Genomic DNA, 25,195 nt, shown 5'->3' with positions numbered 1-25,195 from the left:
GACAGACACTGCCATCCCTAAAGCCACATCGATAGCATGGCTAAAAATGGAGTTTGTCTGGTTGTTGTGGAAATGTAAGTTTTTCCTTTTCCATTTGTCTGCCTATTAAGGATTTTTTGGTGTGTTAGCCTGAAAATGTAGCCCATGTTTTGTGACATCTCTGTATGTCGACTGCAGCCTGTAAATGGCGGCTCCCACTCTTCCTTTCTCCATTCAGACCTGCAGGCTCTCTTTGGTTTAGCAGTGGGAGAGGCAGCACAGCTTCCCTCCACTCATGTGTCCCAAATTCACACCGCCAAACCCCCTCTCCTGAGACCCAGCTCTCCATATCGCCAAATAGATTGGTTACTGGAATTACACGATTGAGGTCTCTGAGCAGAGTATTACTCGGTTGTATTGTGGAGACCTCCGCACTGACCTGTGCATGGAGGCATTTGAGGAAGAATTTTTACACTCTGTTCATAAGAGGTGCCACTAACAATTGGCTTGGAGTTTTTCCTGTCCCTTTCTCCAGCATTAAAGAGAGGAGGATGAGATGTATGTGGCTGGAGCAGTGACCTTAATCTGAAGGGTTGTGCTGTAATAAGCAGAGGTGAGTCTGGTCAGCTGTGCTATACCAGCCCCTTGTCCGTCCATAACATGATGGCGACTAGAGAATGCAGAGTGAAGCATTGGATGTAGATACTCCAACGGTTGCGTCTTTCTTACTCAGGAGTGGGTAGAGCAGTTTCAAACTGACGTTGTTGCTCTGAGTACTTATTTCACAGAGAACACAGTGGTTCCATTTGTTTTTAAAGGAGACGCATGGACTTGGTCTAAAAAAAAATACACAGGCAGCAACATTACAGACTGACCAGCCTTAGTACATTTCTCATGCATTATCTCATGCATTATCCCACATTATTAGAATACTGCAAACAAAACAGGAGAGGGATGTCATATGGTGTGTGTTATTGTTGTTTGATGTGTCTGATGTGATGTTTTGTGCTATCCAGCCTGGTTCATATTCTTATTCATGTGAGTGGATCAGCATATATACCATACATCAATAGTGTAAACACCGCTCAACACTTTGCCTCACCCGGCGGATGACGAGAAATGTTCTAAAACAAACTCAAATGAATAAATAATATGTCAAGGAAGTGCTCATTCTCATATCCATAAATTACCTCTGCAGGCCCCACTCTGCTGTCCTCCATGACACCGTGTGAGTGAGAGTCCTGCCTGTGATTACGTCCCTCTCCTCCTTATGCACCAGACTGACAAGCCCAATGTCGGAGAGACAAGCCCCTCGCCTCTGAGCGCTAATGGATGATTGGTGGCAGGATAGGAGGCTTCAGTTCTTTCTTTCATCCTTGCCTGCTTTTGACCCGGAGAGCCAGCAGTAATCGGCCCGGCAGAGGGGTAATCATTCCCTGTGTGCCGACTCTGATAAGTAGGAACACCTTCCCCCGGCAGCGGAGGGAGTTCCTGCGGCCTCCCTGGTTATCGCTCCGCCCGGCACCCCTTCAAGAGGCTGCATTGCCTCCTCTTCCAGGCTCAAAGGCTCCATCAACAGCGGCTCTCTGCTCTGCTTTCATCTGACAGAGCACATAAGCCGCTGAAAGGGAGGAAAAATAAACTGGGTTCTATCTCTAAAACTGTGATCTTATGAATTCGATTAGGTCACTTTTAAAATGTAACTGCACAATTTGTTATTTTCTCCAGTTTTTTCCTTTCTCTGTTAATATCTGTGGCGATAGATTGCTTCGATTGACAGGCTCTTTTTTTTTTCTTCTTCTTGTTGTGTACTTCTCTATTTGTGATAAGGCAGCAAACCGTGGTCACCTGAAGGGGCCCAGAAGTTCTCTGAGGCTTGAGGGCTGCTGCTCAACACCTTTCATGTAAACCGCTGTGAAAATTGTTTGGGTTATTTTGTTGAGGAAAATCCCCCATGTTTTGCTTGATTACATTTTGTTATGGTTTTCCTCCCATTTTTCAGAGAACTTCTTAAGCCTGCCGAGATTACTGTTTAATAGGGATGATATTGTGCTGGCTTTATTGGCTATTTGCAGCTGCACCGCCGGTTCATTTAATAGCCCCGTCGGTTGTTAAAGGGATTACACAGCTGCCACACTCTGGTGTGTACAGTGGGCCTCTGGTGGAAAAAAAATTAAACTGCCTGATGGAAAGACAGAGGGGGAAATTATTTTCCTAAGTTTTTCAGATGTGATCATACATGCAAAGTTTGCTTGCCATATTCAAATTACCTGCTCACCCCTTTGTGATCTGCCTCTGATGATATCCCATTCCATATCTAAGTGACCTTTAGAAGGCCAGAGGCACTACCCAACATTGATTAAATAAATTGATCCTCATGAATTCAAAGGATATTAATTAGACATGGAAAACAAGTGAATGAACACAAATAGCTTTTAGTTTAAATGCAAAGCAAATGAAACTTTGAGGGGGGTGTGAGAAAGCCCAGTGATACGTAAAGTCGTGAATTCTCTTCAGATGTTTAAAATGGTGAAGTATGTGCAGAAACTAAACTTTGTGGATTGAAAAACTAATTTGACTGACCATAACATCATTTAAAATCCCCATTTCTGGTTAATATGATTGTTTTTATGGCATCATGTAAATTCTTTTCTTGTTAAGTTTTTTTTTCACAAGGCAAAACAAATCAGCAAGATCAATATGTAGTCGGACTGAATGTGTCATCTTTGAACTAGGACACATGCTGAGATGTCGTACTTCCATGGCCTGTGACTCGTCCATGTCAGCAGCAGCTGCCAAATAGGTTTCAGACGAGAGGGCAGAGTCATACAATATGTGCCAAAGCTAACAGCTGTTAACCACACAACCTGCAGGCTATGAACTGCAGCTTTGTCCATTGTCAGTCTTTCCACAGTTAAATATTCCAGGAGGAATTTGTTACAACACGGCCATACATAACGGGTGAAAACCCTTTACACCAATATTGCTCTCAAAATTGGCAGCATGAGAAGGAGGGACATGAGGGATGCTTGAGAGTGGTAACCTATCCCTCTCAGCCCCCTGGGAGCCACTTGGCCAGCTTTCATCCACATAATTATAATAAATTTGACATTTCATAGATAATATTGATTTCTTTATTTTAGCATTTCACCATAGGTGACAGTCTAGTGTCAAGAATGAAATTTCTATTGATCTTCTGCGCATTAATCCCTCATGTGTATGTGATCATTTTTATAAGACCTTTTACTGCACATAAATCAATATTTCATATTTCCAGCCATGCCAGAGGAGATGTCATATTTGTAAACTGTGTCTTGACACTAGCAATTCCTTTCTTGTTCAGCTGCAACTGTGCAAGACCAGTCAATTTGGGGTGGTGGGAGTCGAGGCACGAGGGAGGAGGGGTGGAGGGCGAGGGATAGAATTTGCAGTGTGCGGCTTTGGTCTGGCTGGGAGGAGCTGAGCCCGTCTCGAGATCCACGCTGCAGAACTGATGATGAAATATCATTTTTAGAATTAATTAGCTTCCAAAGTGATGGGGGCTGTTAATAATGAAAATAAACTGGCAAATCATTTCAAATTGATTAGCTTGGTGCTAGGAAGAGGATATTGAACACTTCTTTAAATTGTCTGTTAATTTCTCTAATTTCTGCTCATAATTTTTCCCTGAGATTTCAGAGAGTGTGATTAAATCCCAACAGTGTGCTAATGGAAACTCACCATAGGTCATATTGTACTTAACTTTTGATGGGACAAGGGAAAATTTATGTTATTCATTGTGCCATACATACATTTATCGGTGTGTAAATTTTAAAACTAATTTAAAATATATATATATAGGCAAATGGAATATATTTTTAACACAGTAGAGGAATTTGCATGTGCTACCTGTCCAGTGTCTAGGAAGTGTCAGAATGAGTAACATGTTTTCCGCAGTAATTCAAAATAAATTCCCCGTATACAGGAATTTTGCTCTCGGCAGCAGTATAACATGACAATAGCCATGGAGAATGCACAACTGTTTGGTGAAAAATATGATCACCTGAATGGTGCAGACACCTGACCTTTTCCCAGTCTCCCTTAACATGTCCCTTCCATACAATCAGTGTGAGAGAGCCGCACAAGAAAGGCCAGTCCATTAAGAGAATATGCTAATTTTGCCATCCGCTCCTAATTGATGCCATTTTACCAAGTAAACAAGACTTCTGTCTACAATGGATGTGTTTCTGCCAGTTAAAAGGAAATTTCAGATCGGCTCCTTCCTGTAATTTTCTCTCCGAGAGCTATTGGTGTGCCATTATTGCAAATTATAAGTCTCTCGTTTTGAAGAGAGGTGCTATTCTTGTCGTGTTTTTTTCCCCCCCTTTCCTTAAAGGCCATCCACTATTTTTGGTCAGTCACTGGAGAATCTTCATTCACGTGAAAAGGTGTCAGTGCCTGACTGTTCTGAGCACGATGACAGACACCCAGTAGAAGTGTGAGTGACTGCCTGACACCACAGAGGTTTGTCGACGATGTCAACGGCACTCACGGCAGCCAACACAGTATTGTCCCAGACACTCTACAGGACAGCGACATAATACGGGGACGTGGACAGGGCGTGATGTGTTATCTCCACAACCTCTTTCCCATCGTTCAGGCCATGACTGAAGGTCTGTGAGGATCCTCGATGCGGCGGGTTGCCCAGATTCATCTTCCCTGTCACCCATGTAATGCTGTATGAGCTTGTTCCTCCATTCAAGTAATGCTGATGAATCTGCTGTCCGTGCGGCGTGCGCTCCACTTTGTTGAAACAGGGGGATAGACCCATCACAATCTACCTTTGGGTTTGACCATATGCGATCATTTCTCCCCATCGGCTGCCAAATAGTTCCTCAGCAAAGAGGCTCAAAGCATGCTTGTGTGTGTGTGTGTGTGTGTGTGTGTGTGTGTGTGTGTGTGTGTGTGTGTGTGTGTGTGTGTGTGTGTGTGTGTGTGTGTGTGTGTGTGTGTGTGTGTGTGTGTGTGTGTGTGTGTGTGTGTGTGTGTGTGTGTGAGAGAGTGAGTGAGAGTGTGTGTGAGAGTGTGTGTGAGAGTGTGTGTGTGTGAGAGTGTGTGTGTGTGTGTGCCGTGTATGTGGGGAGGAGGGGGTTGCATGGCCGGGCAGGCGAGGTTGACTGGCACTCAGTGCTAAGCTGTCTCTCTGAGGAAAGGCCTGTTTAAAAGGCAGGAGCTGGCAGTGGAGCAGACCTCTCAGCTCCCTGTCTAAATACTGCCTCTGCGTGACTGACAGCAAAGCAACAGCACACTGGCATTCTCCTTTCAGCCACTCAGCAGCCCTTTAACAAAAACCACAGGATTTAACATAAAACTCAGACCAGAGTGTCACCTAATGCAGCATTGCTGCCTTCACAGCTCTTTATAGTATTTAACATGACAGGCTGTCCTTTTGTTGCTGTTGGTGTGCAAGTGATATGACGCTGTCAGGTTCTTTTTTTTTATGTAACATGACTTTATAAGGATGATTTGAATATTCAAATTTTTTCTACTTTGGGCAATTACAAAATCATCCTCCCCGTCGTAAAATGCTGATCTTTTTTATGTTCCTTATAATGTGAGCTTGTGAAACGTCTTCCATTGTACTTTGAATTCCTTCCCCTAGAAATAATACTAAGCTTCTTTGATGATTTATTGTTATTTGTCTTGAGTTTGACCTTTCTAAATTCAATTCTTGGATATATAAAATGTTCTTTTCCCATACAAGGGGACAAACATGAGTCATCAACAGGCAAAAAGAAGCCATCGCAAATGTTGCAAACGCTTAATAGCACAGAATTAACAATCTCCGTGGTTTTGCTGGATTCAATTAGAGAGATATCATGCTATTTCATGATGCACTTAGAAATGACAAAGCGCAGATATAACTATTGATTTTTTTGTGTCCATAACCGGATAAACAATATGTATATGTAGGTATTTGCGGGACAAATTGAATCAAAATGCACATATTACATAGAGGACCAGGGAAGACTGACAGCAATTGAATTTGTCCATCAAGAATTTAGTTACAGGGTTAAAGACCTTTGATCTACCGGTGGGTAAAATCATATGATCGTCCAGAGTTAGAGATATTTATGGCATCTAGGCTTTGTTGCGGTTGTCCTCCTTTTTTTATGTGACAATTTTTTTTCAATGCTCATTTTCACTCAGTTCTGCAGTAATGCATGTGTGTCTGCTGCTCTATTTTTGTTTGTGTATGGTTTCATGCATGTTTTTTGAGCATCTGTGCATTTGTAGATGTGTGTGTGTGCCAGCAAGAAAATGCCTGTGTATGTATTTGTCATGCTGGTATGTGTATCTGTGACCGTGTGCATGTGTTGTGGGGCAAGTGTGAAGAAGATTGTCTCCATAGTGGCAGGGAGAACGATAGCTATGTTTGTGGATTAATAACTATTAATTCTCCTTTTGACTGTAATTGATGCTTAAATCTTCGCTCCCCTCCTCCTCTCGGCAGACCTCTTGTCCCCCCGTCAATTCTGTCCTTCTAATAAGGGCATTATTCCAAGGGATTTCATGCATTCTGATAAATCAAATTAGAAGGCCAGTGACTTAGATAGATTGCAGCAAGTAATTAGAGAATACTCGATGCCTTCCTCGCTGCCACTCATTTACAAGGGTCTGTTATCTACCTATCTGTGCGCAGCATGAGGCGGTGTGCGTTTGCATCACTTTTCCCTCTTAAAATTCCTTCCTTATGTCACTGGAGAGACAGATCCCAGACCATATCTTGTCACCCAGGCTAGCACACCGCACAACGGACAGCGCAGTGGGACAGCCATTAATTGGAGCAACTTGGGTTGGTAAGTACCCACATGTGTGTCAGTGACACGCAAGAACAAGGAGATGGGCTGACACATGGAGACAGGGGACACCCTGGGTTGGGTTGCCCCCCCTCCCCTACCTACACACACACACACACACACACACACACCTTCCCCTGCTCCCTCCTTGCCCTCTGGAAACAACACCATGTTCTTGATACGGAGTCAGTGGTCACTATCCATGTCAGTGGAGCAGCCTTGTTCACATGCGGCAAATGTTGTGCGCGCTTCTGGGATTGTGTCTGTGTGCGTCCAATATGTAACATTTACCAGTGCATTAACTCAAGTACTGTACTAAAGTATAAATTTGAGCTACCTGAACTTAAGTTGAGTATGTCCATTTTATTTTGTATATCCATTCATCTACCTTTTTGGGAGGAAATGTACTTTTAACCCCACTACATTTATTCGAGAGCTAGTTACAAGCTGTGTCGTGGATTAAGATTTTACACACTAAAAGAATAATGAGCTCATAAGATATGACACACAGATTTAGGTTATACATATATATATATATATATATATATATATGTATATATGTGTGTGATGCTACTGATACATCCACTCTCAATGATAGTCTGTCTTTGATACTCATTCACTAATAAGACATGTACTTGATATTTTCCGTAGTTTTCATTGCATTTCAAAGTAATCGTAATAATACTCATCACCATCGGTGGGCCTATTTTAGATGTCGCTGAATGCTTTTGCCACAACTGTTTGAAATAGAAATAAAGTATCAGTCAGACAAAGAAGAGAGATCACCCGGTAGAGAGGACCATCTGTGTACCTTACAATCATCCTACAGTCCAAAGTCCTGACAGCTGCACTCCTTCCTGATCTAACGTACTCCCTCCATGGCATTTTTCTTCCTTTCTTTTCCACTTCCCCTGCACCCCTATCAAAAAGCAGCCTGACAGAGTTCACTTTTCTCCTTTAAGAGGATGAATGAAGATGAAAAGCAAAGCAAAATGGAGCACGAGAGGCATCACTTGCTTTGATTCATGATGGCTGGGAGTTTGGCGCTCTCTCCACAGCCTGACTGCTTGGCTGCCTGCCGGCTCGCCTGCCCGTCTGCTCTTTCCCAGGCGCTCTAATGGAGAGCCGCGGTCTGCTCACGGTGACACCGTCAAGACATCAGGAATGGCTGATTATGGTGCTAAATATTGATCTCTGCCTCACATGTGTCAAAATTCCCCCCTCCCTTTAATTAGAATTTCCCCTCCGCGCCATACAGGAACTAACTGCATATATTAGAGGACTTCATGAGGAGGAGGGGAGTGCAGCTAGTGGGGCATAATTGTGACCTCTTGTCTTGCCTCTTCCCTCCTGAGTTTTGAGATGACTCCCAGCCTGTCTAATGCTCCCGGCCTCTGTGATAATCAGACTTATTTTCCCCATCTTATCACAGGATGATTGGCCTGGCTCTCCTGTTCTCTCTGTTCCCCTCTTCCCTCTGTCTTCTCCTTCTCCTACCCCCTTTACCTTGTCCTGTCCAGCTTATATTTTTCTTAATTTTGCTTGGCCTGAGGAGGTCTTGAAACAGGATTATATTTAGATTTTTTTTGACTTCGGTAAAAGTGTACAATATATATATATATATATATATATATATATATATATATATATATATATATATATATATATATATATATATATATTCCACGCATTTGCAGTCCTGTGCTCGGTGCCTGCCCACAACACAACTTAACTTCATCAGTTCTTGATCTTCATCAGTTTGAGATTTGGGTAAATTATGCTAACAGCAGCTACTGTAGCTTCAAACTGAGATGAGGAGCAGGCTTGAAAGTTTTGGCAGGCTCACTCCTTTCATTTTCGAGCTTTGAGTCCTCAGACCCAACCAATGTTGACTCAAGTGACATCACTTGAGGCAATTTAGCAGATTTGGTGCAGCACCATCTTGAGACACAGATTGCTTCTTTTTTTTTTTCCACGTGTGCAGTTGTCCTCACCAAGACCAGTAAACAGACAAGACAGATGAGCACATAAGTCATCGAGCAGCTTATTATGACGGGTAGTTACGTTTTATTGCCAGGTGACCTCTAGTGGCCACAGTAATTATGACGGGAGCAAAGGAGGATGTCAGGTGAAAAAGAATTCGGAGGATAGTTGGACCAAGAATTCGATGACTTGTTTAAACGAGTTAACATGTTAAATCGGTAGTGTCCACTTTGAAGACCTTATGACAATGAGCATTGTGTTTATCTTTGTATGTATCTGTTTATTTTGCTGATTATTATAAGCTCAATGGTCTTGCAGTGAGAGAAAAAATACCCTGAGATCGGAAAACAACCCATCACACCCGTCAGTGCCACAACGGAGCTGCGATCATCCACTGTTTATTTTTGAAAATGTTTCCTCTGCCAGGACTGATCATTTATATTTCTCCTCTCTCTGTAGTGTGGCATGCTTTTACCGTTCAATTTATTTTTCACTGCAGGTGGTTCTGCTCCGTTGTCACCTCTTCCCAGATTTCAGAGACCTAACATGCCACCTTCTTCCCTAACCCTCTCCAGCTCTTAATCCACCCCCCCCCCCCCCTTTTCCCAGCTCCTTTCTCTCTCTGCCCTTCACCCCTCCTCTCATCCCTCTCTCTCCCATACTTTGGATAGGAGGCATTGGTCGTTATTATGGGACGATGGCGGGCTCGCTCTCGTCGTCAGTTGCATTCTGGCGAGAGTCAAGTGCCACAAGGTGCCTTTTTCTATTTGTTTGTTTCATGCTACACTGCACCAGCCACTGACCTGTGCTAGCCATGTCGAGCAAGAGGGAGGCAGGTTCATCCAATCAAAGACCGGCTGAAAATTAACACTGATCTTTCCATTCCTGAGGAGGGACTGTGGCAAAAGGCAATTTCATGACCATAGCGTGGAGTTATTTTTTTCTGTTACACTTTTAAAATAATAATACAATTTAATCTCTGTACATTTTAGATTAGTTCAATGTTTGTGTTACAAATCAAAAAACTTTTCTTCTATTTATTCAGTCTCATGCTGTACATATGAAAATGTGTAATCTCAAAATGTAATTTTTGAGTCTCAATCTTGAAATACGATTTTCTAATATCGCTGATTTTTTTTCTCGCGCGCATGAATTCAATCGGACCACCTGCAATTCAATACATGCAATATTCATAGTTGATCCATTGACTGCTATTCAAGCGGGAACTATTTGAAGAGGGAAAGTTCATGTGCATTTTTGATGGATTGTGCATGTCTTCCCCTACTCTATATGGATAGAGAGCTTTTTTGAAGGTCAGTGATTCTCTTCAGTCAGAGTCTTCCCTCCACACTCCTTTTTTGGGGGGAAGAATATCTCCAGTCTACACTCCATATTTTTCAAGTGCTTCTAGGATGACTAGGTTGGATGACCTTGAATCCTGGTGGAGATGAATCTCTTTGAGTCTCCACTCTGTCCTTTTCTCGGGGAACTCTGTCATGAAGAAAGACAATGACCTTCTCCCGTCAGGCTTTTCATGTAAAATATCTACTTTTCCCCGCTCGCAACCTTTTCATGTCTTTGATATTTTATGTTTTCCACTGTATGTGTTGAGGTACATTTTCCCTCAACATACTTCAATACTCAAATTGCATTTGATTTTTTTTCTTTACTCGTTTGATCGACACGTTGCAATGGTTAATGCTGTTTTCAATGTATTCCCTTCCCTTTAAACTCGAATTATAACCCTCAGTTTCTATAAGTGCCTTTAAGAAAAGAGGGTCAATATTTAGACATTTGGTCATTTCGTTGTGCGCATGCCTTTGAGTTAACACGCAGGGACGAGGGGCTGAACAAGGGCTGAGTGGATCTCGAGAGCTGGCAGGTGCATTATTGCAGCAGCCTCTGCCTAGCTTGACATGTGTGTGTTGCTAATCTCCCAGTGATATGACAAAGCTGTGTGGGAGACTGGGCTGGGTCTCTTCTGTCTGTTGTGACACACACACACACACACACACACACACACACACACACACTACCCCCCCCCCCCCCCCCTTCCCATTGGTCCAACGCACAGACACACACACACACACACACACTATCCCCCCTTCCCATTGGTCCAACGCACACACGCACACACGCACACACACACACACACCCCTCTTGACCTTTCAAGTATTTCACCACTCTACTATCTGGAACCCTCTCACTGTAAATGTGTACTTATATGTGCTATGGCTGATTCGTAAAAGCATCACTGCATGTATTTACTTGTATTTACACTGTGCATATATCCGCAGAAATTCATGCAAACGAGAGTAGAGGCCTCAGACGCCCTGTAGATGTAAACAAGTGCGAGTTCATTTCAGCCTTGTTTGCTAGTCGCCGGGCTGAACACTGCAGTAGAAGATGTGGGGATTTTGTTGTCGTTGTCGTTAAATTTAACAAATTGCTTTCACTGCATTTTTGCAAACTGATTTGATCTCTAGCGGGATTCAGCTCGGTCTTTGGTGTTGCAAAACCTACAGCAACATTTTTTCCCATTTAATCCAGTGGTGATGCTGCGGCTTGGCAGCATAGAGATATGTTTTCTCATTGAACATTTGATTATCCTTCAAAAGTCTCATTTTTAGCTGGTTACGTCTATGATTGTCCAAATGAAGTGTTCAATTTATGCTTTATTCTTCTCAGGTAATATGATAATGATGATAGTAATTTCCAATTAATTCCCGGAAAAGAATTTTCAGTATTTTTGGTGCATTTCAGATTTTTTAGAGAGCAGACGAATGAAATGAGAGAGGGAGAGATGGGTGAACGGCATCGCAACACTTTCCCCCAGCTGGAATCAAACCATGGACGTTGCGACTGCATGGCAAACGCCTTAATCTGCTCGGCTACCGGGGCGAGCGCGTGTACCTGCTTTTTAATGTGGCTTGCTGATGATAGAAGACCAATGCATTCGCACACATGATTTGACTCAAAAGACGTGAGCAGATTTCATGTGCATGGGTGTGTTTTATATGTTTCACTTCACATGGAGCAACGGCACAAACCACAACAGAGGACGAGGGCATATTCACGTGGGAACTGAGCCAGTGCCTCCGACCATGTTGACATTTTGCACAGCGACATGAGACGAAGGGAGAGTTCGCATCTCTGCGTTCAGTCACGTTTTCACAGTGGAAAGTGTAAAAGGGGGGGAGAGAAAACAAAAAGCAGGTTATGGGCAGCGTTTTTAGCCTTCGGGGATTTAAAATGTAGTAATTTCACAAAATATTTTCAACCTAATAATAAATCAATATACTGCTGCTGTTGATGAAATAATCTAGGTGAGATTGTTAGAGGGGCATTGATGTTGGTTTGGTGATACCCCCACGTGCATCATCAACACCAGCTTCTTCTCCCGTGTGTTGTTACAGTTGGCTCCTCGGTCTCCTGCAGCCTCGCCCCAGAGACCGAATGCATCATTTGAGGCTCATACAATTCATTGCTTCCCGAGCCACTGGCTCCTACCAGCCTGATAGAGGCGTTTTGCACCACTCAGAATGAAACATGCACTGTGTGTCTGATCCCTTCCTCCTTAATATGTCCTCTATTACCATCAGGCATTTATGCCTGTTCTTTCTACTTCAGTGACCATTGAGCACCGGCTTCATTAAAACTAATTGAATCGGAAACACGTCTGCCGGAGGAAACATTAACTCTTTCTGTAAGGGAAATTTCCGATTTCATTTTGTCAATAAGGTCAAAGGACCGAGCCCATGTGTTCAATACTGATACATGCCATGCACATAAACATAAACTGTATGGCTATTTAATTTGGATAGACAGTGTGCTATTTATCAACACCCATGTACTATTTGAACTCTTTGATGATAATTGTTACCTTTTTTTTTCTAGTTTCTAGTAGTTTCCTGCAAAAACAACCCCTCTATCATAATGTCCTGTCCGATTCATTGCATTTTTAATTTCTTGCGGTTTGCACAATTGAGTGTCGGTACAATAATGGTTTTCACTGACCACACTTGAAACAATAATTTGATGGCATCTGTCAGAAATCAATGTGCAGTAACAGAGCACGCGCAGCTGTTTAATGCAAAGTAAATATTTATGAGTGATCTAACTAGGAATCAAGTTCAGTCAATCTTCTTTGAGAGGATCTGCGCGAATGATTAACCTCATTTTACTGGTGCTGTCTCGACTGGTAATGGCCATTAGAGCTAAGAAGGAGTGAGGCCTTTGATTTTTGGCTCCTCATCATTCACAGCTTGTCGCATCCCTTCATCCTTCATACATGGCTGCTGAATTGATTGTCTGTTTAGTCCTATGAATGATAAAGCTGCTCCTGGGGGCCACAGGCTGAGAGCGACGGACACGGCTCACTTCCATCTATATGCAAGGTGGATTTCTTCTCCTGCCTCGCCACTTGGAAATCCGCCTTTTTGCATTATTTATTGGACAATCATCGCCATTTCAATACGGTAAATCAAATAGTCACAGTAGTATAACTATAGACAGTCGTATCCAAAGGGCCATCATTCCACTCATTATTCATTCATTTTGTTTGGAGCCGGAGTCGGGCGGGATTCATAAGTTGTGTAATCAACATGTTATACTGCCGGCTCACACCGCAGCCTGCCTGAACAGAGAGGAAGGTAACAAGGAGGGAAATTATCCTAAATGTGTGGAAGTGGACTGGAGGCACCGAGTGAATGAAAAGCAGCAGATTTATCGGGGAAAAAAGCGGCAGGTAACCGAGGGCAGCTGGGGAGACGGGTGGAATTTAACCTGCGTGATGAAAAGGAACGTGACAACCAGAGTCCACCAGTGCACTTAAAGTCGCACGAGTCCTTTTTAACCGCTTTAATTTTTAAAGAAAGACTGGCAATAAGGAACATGATTTGGCGTTTCGGTCATGCCGTTCTGTTTAAGATGTTACCGACAAGCTTTTTTATAAGATTCTGACTCATTACCTCGTGAAAACTTTTAATGCCACTCACAAACTGTAGAGAAAGATGTCTCTATCCAAGTCAGAGAAAACTACACACTTTGTTCAAAACTCCTCTGCCATGTAGAGATGCACTGTACGGATTCTCAGCACCAGCAGGTAAACATGTATGTTTGGACAGAGTAGCGCAGAAGTTTGTTTATTTCTCATCCGTATTATTATGCTCACGCTGACTGCCGCTGCACTCTTTACTCTTTGCTGCTTTAGGGGGAGAGGGAAAGTAACACATTTCTCCTCCTTGTCAACGTAACTTCAGTTTGAGCATTCGTGAGGTTTCCTCTCCAGACGTCTGCCAAGTTCACGAAGTGCGAAGGTGAAAGGTCAATTGCTCGCCCACCACGGGGATCCGGTGAGGCAAGGATCAAGTTTGCATTCCCCACATGATAATTCATAAATGAGACCTCCAGACCCAACTCAAGTCGTGGCCTAAACTTTCAACATACAAAGGTTTTTGTGTTTGTGACAATATCTCATATCTGTCAAATTAAAGTACACACTCATTTTGCTAAAATTGTTAATGTTAATGGTCACTTTGCAGGTATCGTCTGCAGACGGTCGCCACGCTGACCACAGCTGCAACACTCCTCTCCTCATCCCCACCAAGACACACACACACGCGCGAATCTGTCAGATTGCATCACAGAATTAGTCAACAGTGCAACAGTGTGCAGCTGTGCATGCAACATAATCCATGACAGTCACAGTGTGCAGCATGCGCCTAATAGCAGTAGCCCACTGCGGGTGTGGAGGAGCGATCTCTGAAGCTACAGGACTCTTGCCTTTATAATTCCATGCCCTTCTCACTTTGTGCTCCGGCACTTGGCGGCAGACTGTCCCTCTCTCGCAGGAGGGCCACCTTCCCCTGCTCGCTCGGGTTTGCCCGGTCCTCCGTCCAGGAGATGAAGACAAGACAGAGCGACTGCTAAAACGATTTCTTTTCTTTTCTTCCAGCCCTGCACTAATGCTGAGGCCTTCGCGTCCAACCCTCTGCGGTTGTCAAGTGTGGATGAGGAAAATGAAGTCGTACATAGGCTCTTCATGAATTTGGACTCCCGAGTCCTCCAGCACATGTAATCATGCACAAACACTGACAGAAGTCTCCTCCGCCGCGCGTGTCATGTTTTATTGTGAGGAGACAGACATGTTCAAAAGCGGAACTTGTGACATCGTAATGCAGCCTTTCAACAGATCTGCTAAATGTCAGCAAACTGGTTCTGAGCGTAATCCCCATTTGCCCTGGAATTAGCGCTTTCCGGTGACGAGCTAATTATTTAGACCATTTATTGCCCCGTCGCTGATACATCTCGCGAAACGAAGCTGTTCCCTTCATCTCGATCATGTGATAAATGTGGAAATCCGCGAGGAGAAGTCGCAGACAGGCCTCAGTCCTCACTGCCTCGCTTGGCGCAGGCCCATCAGCGCCTTCCTGTGCACGTTTCTAGACGACGCGCACTGCGCCGATGACGGACTCTGTAGTCGGGCGATCACCTAACAGGACTGAGGTATATTACCTCTGACTGTTGTCCTTTTTCTTTTTCTACCTGTCTGTAACCTGTGTGATTTAATGGTCGATGAAGGGGGGGAGAGAAACTGCGGGAAATCAGGGGGTTTTGTGGGAGGTTGACGGTAATAACGGCCTTAATATTAAACTACAATAAAACAAACCGGGTTACTGTATCTTCCCATCAAACACCGGCGCTGGTAAAAACAAAACCAAAAAAAAGAAGAACTTGAGAAAACGTGCCTGTTCGTGCCCATCCTCACATTTCCTGCTCGGGGCGAAATGACATAAACAAGTGCACAAAATGAAGTTGCGATACCTGTGTCCAACCTACGTTTTCTTCTTTTGTATAAGCGCAGGCTGCAGGTGCTCGGCCCTTTTAATTCCGGAGCAGTGTCAAACTGTTCCGTTGTAGTTCTGGTCGGACTCAACAGTTCGTTCATGTGATAAACGTCTCGGCAAATGAAGCGACTGCTCAGCGCAGTAATAATCTCATGGACAATTTTGAACAACATAAAAGTGGAAACGACACGTTTAACCCAGTGGAATATATACTGAATTATAAAAAAAAACCATCTTCTCGTTTTTTAATGTCCGTCCCCAAATAAAATCCACTTTGTGTTAAGATTCCCATATTTAAACCGTTGGAACCTTTTCATGTGTCAAACACAAACAGACGTGAGAAAACGAGAAGAGGCTTTTATCAGCCAGGATTTTTACATTGTCGAGCTATTATAAATATGCATGGAAACTTTTAGCTGCTCAAATGTTTTAAGAATGACATTTTGAGGAAATAGTCACAGTGTTGACTTGAAGACAACGCTTGCTATGGTCAAATAATCTATTGTTTGTATTTAGAAAGCTATGTATTTTTTTTGTTTTAACAAAACCAAGAATTCAACCTTCAAATACAGCAGGAGGAGGCCTGCACATTATCTGCGACGTCTTGGAGGGAATAACTGACGTCAGGCATTCGAACTAAGTCGCTCCATAATTTAACAATTAAGTCAAGTAAGCTATTAAAAGGAAATGGCGTATAATTTTGAAAACATTTGTTTTTGCGCAAACGGGCCCGATGAGGCATTTTAATAATGACTTTGAGTTCGAACATGATATTTTCTTTCATTCAGAAACAGCTATTTCAGTCAGATGCGCCTGGATTTAAAGGATAAATCAATTAATCAGAGAAATTATTTAGCAAGGAATTGATTTAAAAGTTTTATTTGTAAACATTAAATATTTCTTTCTCTCTAAAGTTTTTGAACTCGGCACCAAATGCGTTACAGAAGTCGTAAGATAGGTACATCATGATGTCAAAGACGTGGGGCCTATACTGCAGAGCACACACTCATGAACCTCTCGGTTATAAGATGGAGATTATTTTTTTCTTTCCTCATTTCCAAAACGTGTCAAATCATAACTACCTAGACGTTCATAAGACATAAAACATAGACAACGTGCTCAGCGGGAACTTGGATGGTTGGAAATCGTTTTAAATTGCACCATGCTAGTGTAGCTCTTGGCAATAGAAATAATAAATATATAGAAACGTTTATATTCAACAGCAACAATACTTACAGCACATACAAACAAGGAATGTCTGACAGTTTTACAAACACCATGGGTCCCTCATTTTCTATACAGATGAGATATTTTTCCACATATGCGTAATACATAAAAGGAGTGCCATAACTACGAATCTGTATCAAATCTAGCAGACTACATAGTGTCCGGTATATATTATATATAGACATCACCTCAGCAAGTGCCTATAAAAGAAAAAGAAGAAAAAAAAAACGGAGGGGGAAAGAAGGTAAACTAGAACATGCGTTGTCTTTTCTGGATACTTTTTGGGATCCTGTCAGAAACACATAGGCACGAGTCAGAAAAGAAAAATCAAATATTTTCATCGTAACAAACTTTGTACACGTTATAAACCGATGCATCGGAGGCATCACATAATCTATTATAATATACAGTGTGTGCGTGTGTATGTGTGAGTGCGTGTGTGTCTGTGTGGTCATATATATATATATAAATATATATAAATGGAATATATTACATCTGAGTATACTGAATCAGTAGAGCCGATGTTAAATAAACAGTAAGTGATTGATCAAACCGGATTAACTTTGACAATGTGTTTTGGCACTTTAAAAAAAAAAAAAAGGAAAGAAAGAAAGAAAACCAGGGAATTAAAAGGCCTACACAGCAATCAAACTGTCTCTTCCTCCCCTTTATCTTTTTTTTGTTTGTTTTTGTTCTTCCATGAAACATAATGTCGATCTATTAGCCTACGGAGCTTGCACATATTCAGAAGTAATATCGTTTTGAAAAATCTGTCCGGTCTGACTCGCACAGTCTTTTGGAAGTTCTCTGAGGTCTCGGCCGTCGAGTCCGACTCAGAACGGCAGCGTGTCGAGGAACAGTTTGTCAATTATTGCTGGCGGGGGGACTAGGTCCTCTAGTTTTAGGTAAAAGATACGCTGCAGACCTTGGGTACATAGTGTGCGCAGTTCGGGGAGCTTTCCCAAGAGTTTCGACAAGTAGTTGGGACGATTCAATCCGCCGCCACTGAATGCCACTTGATCTTTTAGGCAGTTGACGATCTTGTTTTGGAGGTCCTCGACTCGCTTGGGTTCCTTCAGGCCGTGTCGTTCTGGAATGTGACAAGAACAAAAGCACACCGAGGGAAGACGTGAGATGGAGAACGTGTTGCTGCTGCTGGCGCAGTGCGTTGTAAGGGACGCCTTTACGCACCTGTTACCATGGCCAGGGCTGCGATGCAGGAGAAGGAGGAGATGTCTATGTTCATGCTCTGCAAGTTCGAAGAAAACTCCACAATAGCATCCACCCACTCTCCAAATCCGCGGACGCACTGTAGCCTGTGTAACACAACTCCATTACAAAAAATAAGCTTGCCTTCCACTGGGTTGGACCTGCAATTAATAAGGAAACGCCATTAATTACGCTCGGAAAATAAATGGGAATTTAAGAGCCGTCTAATTATTGAGCAGCTAAAAAAAAACCCAAAGCAACGAAGCCTGGAGGAAGAGCTGATGATTATCTAAAGCCCCCGGTCGTTGTGTTTAGTCACTGTACTGCGCTCACCTGTACGCCAGCCGCAGCACGAACAGCTCGAGGAAGGCGGACTCGAAGAGGAGATCTTGATCCTGCTTCGGTAAATCAGAGAAGCCGGGGATCTTCTCCGCCCAGCCCCGGATGATCTCCATGGAGCCCGTCAGCAGGTCGTAGAACTGCTGGATGTGCTGCGTGTTGTCTCCAGCCATTTGGTAGTCAGGGTTCGCCTGGAACTGGAATTTAATTTAAACAGCGCCTTAATGAGGTCCTTTAAAATATATAATCCGTGAAATTGCAAAATGCCCATTTCCAAGAGGGGGAGAGAGGGTGTGCTTTTTCTCTGTTAAATTCATGTCTTCTTTTTATTAACTTCTCCATTTCAGCGCAATTTACCTAGGACAGAATATGCCACATTAAAGTCGGGACAAAGTTGGGAATCCGGCGATCTATTACAGAAAACTCCCAAAGCGACGAATCGCTTCTTAAAAGCAGGAGCGAATTAAAAAAGAAAAAAGGTCAATCTCGTTGTGCTCTCTGTTTCCACACAAGGTGAGAGTAGCTGTCCTTCTTCCCCCTCTTCTTCTTCCTCTTCTTTTCTTTTTTTGTATAGTGTGTGTACATGTTACTTCCAGGACTGTGGTGCTGTACTTACTCTGGAGTAGTCCAGAGCCGACATGGAGGGGTTGGAGTCCACATGGGCCCGAACGAGCGCGCTGATGAGGCTCACGGGCGGCGAGGGCGGGGAGGGCTCCTGGGGACTTTTGGGTTTGGACGGGAGGCGTCCTCTCCGACCTTTGAGATTATCTGTTCGGACAACTGCGTTTGGAGAAACATACCATGCGTTTATAAGTCAACAATATAAGCCCCTGTGTGCCGCGCGTAAATGTTGAGAAGTGAGGATAGAATAACATTCCAACTCTCCGTGACGCGCAGGATTTTCCCCCAGTGCATCGGTGTGGAAATATAAACTACCAGTCTGAAATAATTGAATGCATGTCTTAAACGTACCTTCTCTCACCATTCCGACGACAAGGCACTTCTGGAAACGGCAGAACTGGCAACGATTTCTTCGGCGTTTGTCAACAGGACAGTTTTTATTTGCTAAACACACGTATTTCGCATTTTTCTGGACGGTGCGCTGGAAGGAGGAGGAGAGAAAAAGAAGAAAAAGACAATGTTACTCCGTATAGGCCTATTTCTGAAGCCACACAACGTGTAGTACACGGACTGTGGTCTGCTGCAGAAAGATGACAACGATATGATATCTGTGTCATCTGCTGTTCGGGACCAACGAGGGGGAATAGACTGTCAGCAAATACACATTCATGGTGTTTCATATTTGCATCACTCCTTTGAGATGTGTGTGTGTGTGTGTGTGTGTGTGTGTGTGTGTGTGTGTGTGTGTGGACAAGTATGATTGTCATAAAGAGTTATTTAATAAAAGCACAGTGAGATTGGTGCTTAATGATACTTATTGTAACTCGCAATGGAAATGTGACTCTTATAAATGTACAGGCTGCCACATTATTGTTTTGTGGCTTTTGTTTTTTTCTTTTTAGAATTTGGACAGCATTCGGCTCAGGGCGCAGTGGACGTGGAGCACACCGTGTTTCTTTCACGTGAAGATAACGGTAGGAGTGATGGGTGATTTCTGTCGTGTGAGCCCACCTTGAAAAATCCTTTGCAGCCCTCGCAGGTTCGCACTCCATAATGCTGGCAGGCTGCGTTGTCCCCACACACCGCGCACAGACCCTCGTTTGACGGAGATCCTCGGGACGGGGGCGACGGCACTTGGCTGTCCACCAGCTGGTGCCCGTGCCCGAGCTGCAGCGAGTGGGGGAAGGCCAGGCCCGCCTGCTTCCGGAGGGCGCTGGGCACCGCGAAGCTCTGGCCGTCCAGGCCGCGGTGCGCGCCCGGGTTGTCGTGGTTCATGGAGACGTGCAGCGGCCCGTCGAAGCGCATCTGGCAGCTGGACACGGGGGTGCCGGGCGGGGACTGCTTGAAGGAGAAGAGCGACAGCCTCGACACCGGATTCTTGCGCTGGTCCATCATGTGAGACGTGGCCGCGACATAGTTCTGGTGGAAGCTGTGGAGGGAGCCCGGGTCCTCCCACATGTGATTGGGCTGCACTTGGAAGTTTGGCGTACTCGGCGCGTGAGGCGAGGAGGGCTTGAAATACATAGGCCCCGAGTGAGCCATCATTTCTTCCGACTGAGGCGGCAGGTGGCCCTGCTGATGGTAGCTGTGCATCTGGACGTCCTCCACCTTGATGGAGGACTGGTCTCCAGAGTGGGGCATCTGGTACAGACAGGGCGGTTTCACGTCGTAGCCGGTGTTATAGTTGTCCATGAACGTACTGAAACTCGGGAGGGAAGTGGTGGCTGTGATCTCAGTGTTGGTCAAGTCCATGCTAAACTTAACAAACTCGGGTGTTAGGAAGTCGCAGCTGTACTCTCCCGCGGCGTGGTAGCTGTAGCTCTGGGAAGCAGGACTGGCTCCTTGGGGTGATGATCCATACTGAGCCTGGACGCAGGGCATGGCTGCGAAACCCAACCGGCGGAAAAACACAGTCAACCGTCAGGATTTGTCCAGGAAAGTTTGACACTTTACTCAGTTGAATATAATTTTACTCTGGACAAAAAAAACGTCACTGACAGTCATTCAGTAAGTTATCTCAAAATCAAATAACATTAAACGATAATACAGTGTATATTTCAGTATTTGTAAATTATTTTCCATATCATACCTCAAGTCTTCTGACAGTTTCCCGGTGACACTTGAAATGGATAATGTCAGGAGCTGTGTGGGTGTCCGGATTCAAAAAGGCGGCTCTGTTCTGGATTGTCCCCTAATGAAACACACAACTCTGACATTTACTGCATTGTAAAATAAAAACCAATATCTAAATATAACCGTATTAACCCCGAATTCGACTTGTCATTTTTACGCACAAACTACAACTGCTTTCTTATTGCGCACGGTATTTTTTGGAAACTGTCTTTAAAAAAAAATGTCAAATTGATTCCGACAAAATACACGCGAGTAGACACTGAACAGCATTAACTGTCTTTTTCTTTTTGTTATTACAGCGTGGATTGTTTGTTCAGGGTGAAATGACCAACTTCGCGGACATTTCGTGTCAACTTGTCCGAGGCTGGAGTGCCGGTCACATCCACAGATCGGAGCCGGCTGAGTCACATTCAGGTTTGTGTCATTTCAGTCTAAGTCTGCAAAATCAAATCAAAATAAAAGATCCAAATGGCTCGAAGTCTGTGCACGCAGATTTGTGCGGCAAAAGAAAAAGGGAGATGAGTGAATCTTACCTCTTTCACATCAGGATCGTGCCTTTCAATCCATGCGATAAGCATGCAGGAGGTATTCATCAATTTCGGTAAAAGCTCCAAATCGCGAGCGTCGGTACCCAACGATGCCAGGCAGGCGAACCGTGTGACTCCGCGCACTGACAGCGACACGAGCTTCGACTACCCAGTCTGGCCAATGTGGCTTTGTTTATGTGAGCTCTGGATGCCGCGGCCCACGTGTTTCACAGCGCCACGTCATCGGCGTCGACGACCACATCGACCAATCCGCATGGGAACTTTCTCAAGCCCCAATTCTTTTCTCCCCCCCCCCTCGTTCCTCCGGTGAGTTGTGTTTGGCTTGTGGTATGTGTTCTGTGTTGCTTCCCACATGGACATTAGCAGAGATGTAGTGGAGGGTGAACCCACCTCAACTCTGGTCAGACACTTCTGTGTTTGCAGCAGACTTAAGTCAGGGTTTGGTTTGAAGATGACGTCAATCTGTGTGCTGTGATTTCATTTTTTTTCTCCAAATTATTGCAGGCAATGTAAATGTTACAGGTTATTTTACACTGGTATATAATACTCATATAACTATGTTTTTGTTTTTACAAATGGAAATTTTATTTGTTTTACTCTATCTTCACATTTCTCTGATACAAACGCCTGACAGGTCGCAGCAGCCAGCCTACAGTAATCTTGTCCTACTAAAGCAGTTTTTTTGGTAACAGGTTTTAAAACACATACATGACAGTTAGAAAACATCTCACCTGACTAGTCTCGAGTTTATTTATTCCCTGACTGTGGTAGCTTTACTGTAAAATCCAGTGTACGTATGCACATCTAGGCATAGTTATAGGTTATGTCACAATGAGGCTGATATGCCAGACTTGTATGAAACAGGCCTAATGAAGCAGGGGGCGGGGGGGGGGGGGGGTCAATATTATTCTTCGTTATCTTCTGACAGGATTTCTGTATTTCAATTGTGTTCCAAATTTAGACCTCAGATGGGGTGGGGTCTGCCTATTCATAGAGCTGGTGTAGTGTATGTGAGCTGCTGCTGGAGGAGGAAGGGGGGGGGGGGGGGGGGGCATAATTAGTGGGCCTGTAGCCAGTTGTCATGGGGGAACCAATTTAGTCCCCAGAGAGGGAAACGTGATAGGAGCGGGCAGAATGGAGAGTGACGCAGAAAACGCTCAAGGTGACGCAGTTGCCAAAATAATCTTTTGGCCTTATTGTTTTGCAGCGATGGAATTACTGATCTCAGTACAATCTTACACCAACACCTTGTGGCCAATCACGTTGGCCTATTTTTTTCTCCATACACATTGGCCTGGGCAGCAAGCCAAAGGAGAGGACACCCACACACTATATATATATATATACCAACTACATGTGAGGAGAGATATGGGACCCACATGCGTGTCTACAGGACTCATAATTTCTGACGGAGTAGCCATCAGTCTTCTTTTTTTTTGGGACTGTACTCGGAGCGCACAAGGACAGAGTGTGCAGGGTGGGGGTGTATCTGTATATTATGGTTACTCTCACCTCTAGAGGACACTATTGTTCACCAACCATACATCAAACTGCTCCTGTTTCTTACAATTAACCTTTTTAATTAGCCTAACCCCATTAAGGCCATGTGCTCATGCCCAGTTGTTTTCAGGTGGGCATTATGGCAGCATTTGAAAATTTCAGATTCCACTTAGCTGTACTGTGAATATTCAAAAGCAAAAATACTGTTGTTGTAAATGTTCTCATTTGCCTTGGCAACCTGCATTAAACTTTTGCATGTGCGCTGAAATCTACAGGGCGCACGTCTGCACAACAAATTCACAATGATGTTGACTGAGAAGCATTGCTGCCTGTGGTCACACTGTGTATTTTACTGTTATCCCATTTACCATTTCGAATTCAAATGAAAACACAATTAACAGCTTAATTGGCCATTTTACTGAGCAATAATTAACTCCCCATTAATGTGCACAATTAATTGAGTCATTTGAAAAAGAGCAGCTTCTTTTAATCACACGGAAGTTATTTCCTGTGATGATATACAGTATATATATATGGAGAGAAAAAAAATCACTTTGAGGAAATGTTTACTGACAGTACCAGTCGTGGTGTGTGTGGGGGGGGGGCATCCTTTTAAATGGGCTTACATGCCATCGCATGGCTGTAATTACTTTTTCTTCTGGCGCAATCCAGGAATCTATGCACTTTATTAATGGATAAGACACTGTCGTCATCTGAAGGTCATGGACCCCAGCTACTGTCAGACCACAGGTCGAGGTGAGAGCATGGAAGTGAACGGGTTGTCCACCATGAACCATTTATCTTCTGGTTTGCCCACAGATGTTAGCTTTTAAGTAGATTTTGTCACTGCAACTCTGCGCGACTCATCGTACAGTAGCAAAATATGTCAGCATCCTCCGTTCTGCAAGTGGTCTACAGATCCTGGGGCTTCCTTCGACACCTCTAAGCCTGGCCCACGTGTAATAGTCTTTCTCATCAGTCAGTTTCTTTCTCATCTGGTCACAAAGAGATCTGACTGTGTCAACCCTGATGTACGCTGGTGACCTGTCCAAGGGTGTACACGACCGCTTATGCCCAATGTCAGCTGATATCGTAGTGGTATACTGGAGATAATGGATGGATGTTTGTGCATTAGTAGTAGAAGAAATGAATGTACTAAGAAATGAATGAATGAGAATGTTTTTACTCAAATATGATTTTGAATGCTTCCCTTTCATTTGAAGTGGATTATTTAAAATTGTTATATTTCTGCATTGTTCCGAAGTATATTGTTCCTGGTTAGGGTTTTTTATACTTTTTAACCAACAGGAGAAATATGTGTGTCGTCGTGTATCAAGGCTACGTCGATGTTTTGCATGACATTTCTTTACTTTTGAGGAAACTTGTGGAGTGAGATAAGAACCATGTTACCTGGTTTTAATGCTGTGGCTGATTGGTGAAGGATGAACGCACTTGTTTTTGTAGAAAACAGAGAAAATGTGTTTTACTAAAAGGCTTTCCACTCAATTACTTTACATTAGTTTTATTTGTATAATTTAGACCTTTTTTTTTTTCTTCTTGAAACTGGATGAGACCTGGGAGCGAGTTGTTCCGTCTTCCTTTAATTGAAGGTAGTTTGCAAAACCCGCTGGTCGCTCGCTCCCACACACCTCATTTCATTTCTAAGCACCAGCAGGTATCAAACTTTCAGAGAATTGAACAGCCCGACCCTGAAGGCATCCCTTTGCTCAGTGTCTTCTTTCCATTTCTAGATTCCCACTTTACAAGCTTAAATGTCTACTTAATATGCTTTAATGCCTGCTCTTTAGAGCCAGGGAGCACTTCATCACTTTTATACACCTTTATATAACACACTGTTAACTAGCAATGCCTTATGGAACAGCTTGTCTTGCAGCTGGAAGGCGCCTCCATGGCATGATGGAGGTACCTGTTCACCATTCACAATGAGACAGTAAAATGGGAATGGAGG

At 43.7% G+C, this 25,195-nt stretch overlaps 1 protein-coding gene and 1 long non-coding RNA gene across 8 annotated transcripts in view; one reads left to right on the top strand and one right to left on the bottom strand.

The window, feature by feature from the left end:
• Window positions 1–25,195, top strand: part of LOC124850981 — a 146,711-nt gene that overhangs the window by 52,299 nt on the left and 69,217 nt on the right. For all 7 annotated transcript variants that reach the window (XR_007032075.1, XR_007032072.1, XR_007032073.1 and 4 more), the window contains exons 3-4: window positions 19,948–20,019; window positions 21,478–21,592. This is a non-coding gene — a long non-coding RNA (uncharacterized LOC124850981). The remainder of the gene's footprint in view (window positions 1–19,947; window positions 20,020–21,477; window positions 21,593–25,195) is intronic.
• nr4a2a (nuclear receptor subfamily 4, group A, member 2a) lies at window positions 16,447–22,361 on the bottom strand. Its single transcript, XM_035651000.2, has 8 exons — window positions 21,712–22,361; window positions 21,135–21,236; window positions 20,057–20,928; window positions 19,397–19,526; window positions 19,041–19,204; window positions 18,419–18,621; window positions 18,068–18,246; window positions 16,447–17,966 (listed from the first exon to the last, which is right to left on the bottom strand). The coding sequence occupies exons 3-8, from the start codon at window positions 20,924–20,926 to the stop codon at window positions 17,710–17,712; spliced, it is 1,803 nt and encodes a 600-aa protein (XP_035506893.1). The 5' UTR covers window positions 20,927–20,928; window positions 21,135–21,236; window positions 21,712–22,361; the 3' UTR covers window positions 16,447–17,709.

This window comes from Scophthalmus maximus, chromosome 14 (assembly GCF_022379125.1).
Source record: "Scophthalmus maximus strain ysfricsl-2021 chromosome 14, ASM2237912v1, whole genome shotgun sequence".
NCBI lineage: Eukaryota > Metazoa > Chordata > Actinopteri > Pleuronectiformes > Scophthalmidae > Scophthalmus > Scophthalmus maximus.
This window is presented reverse-complemented; position numbering and strand designations above follow the sequence as displayed.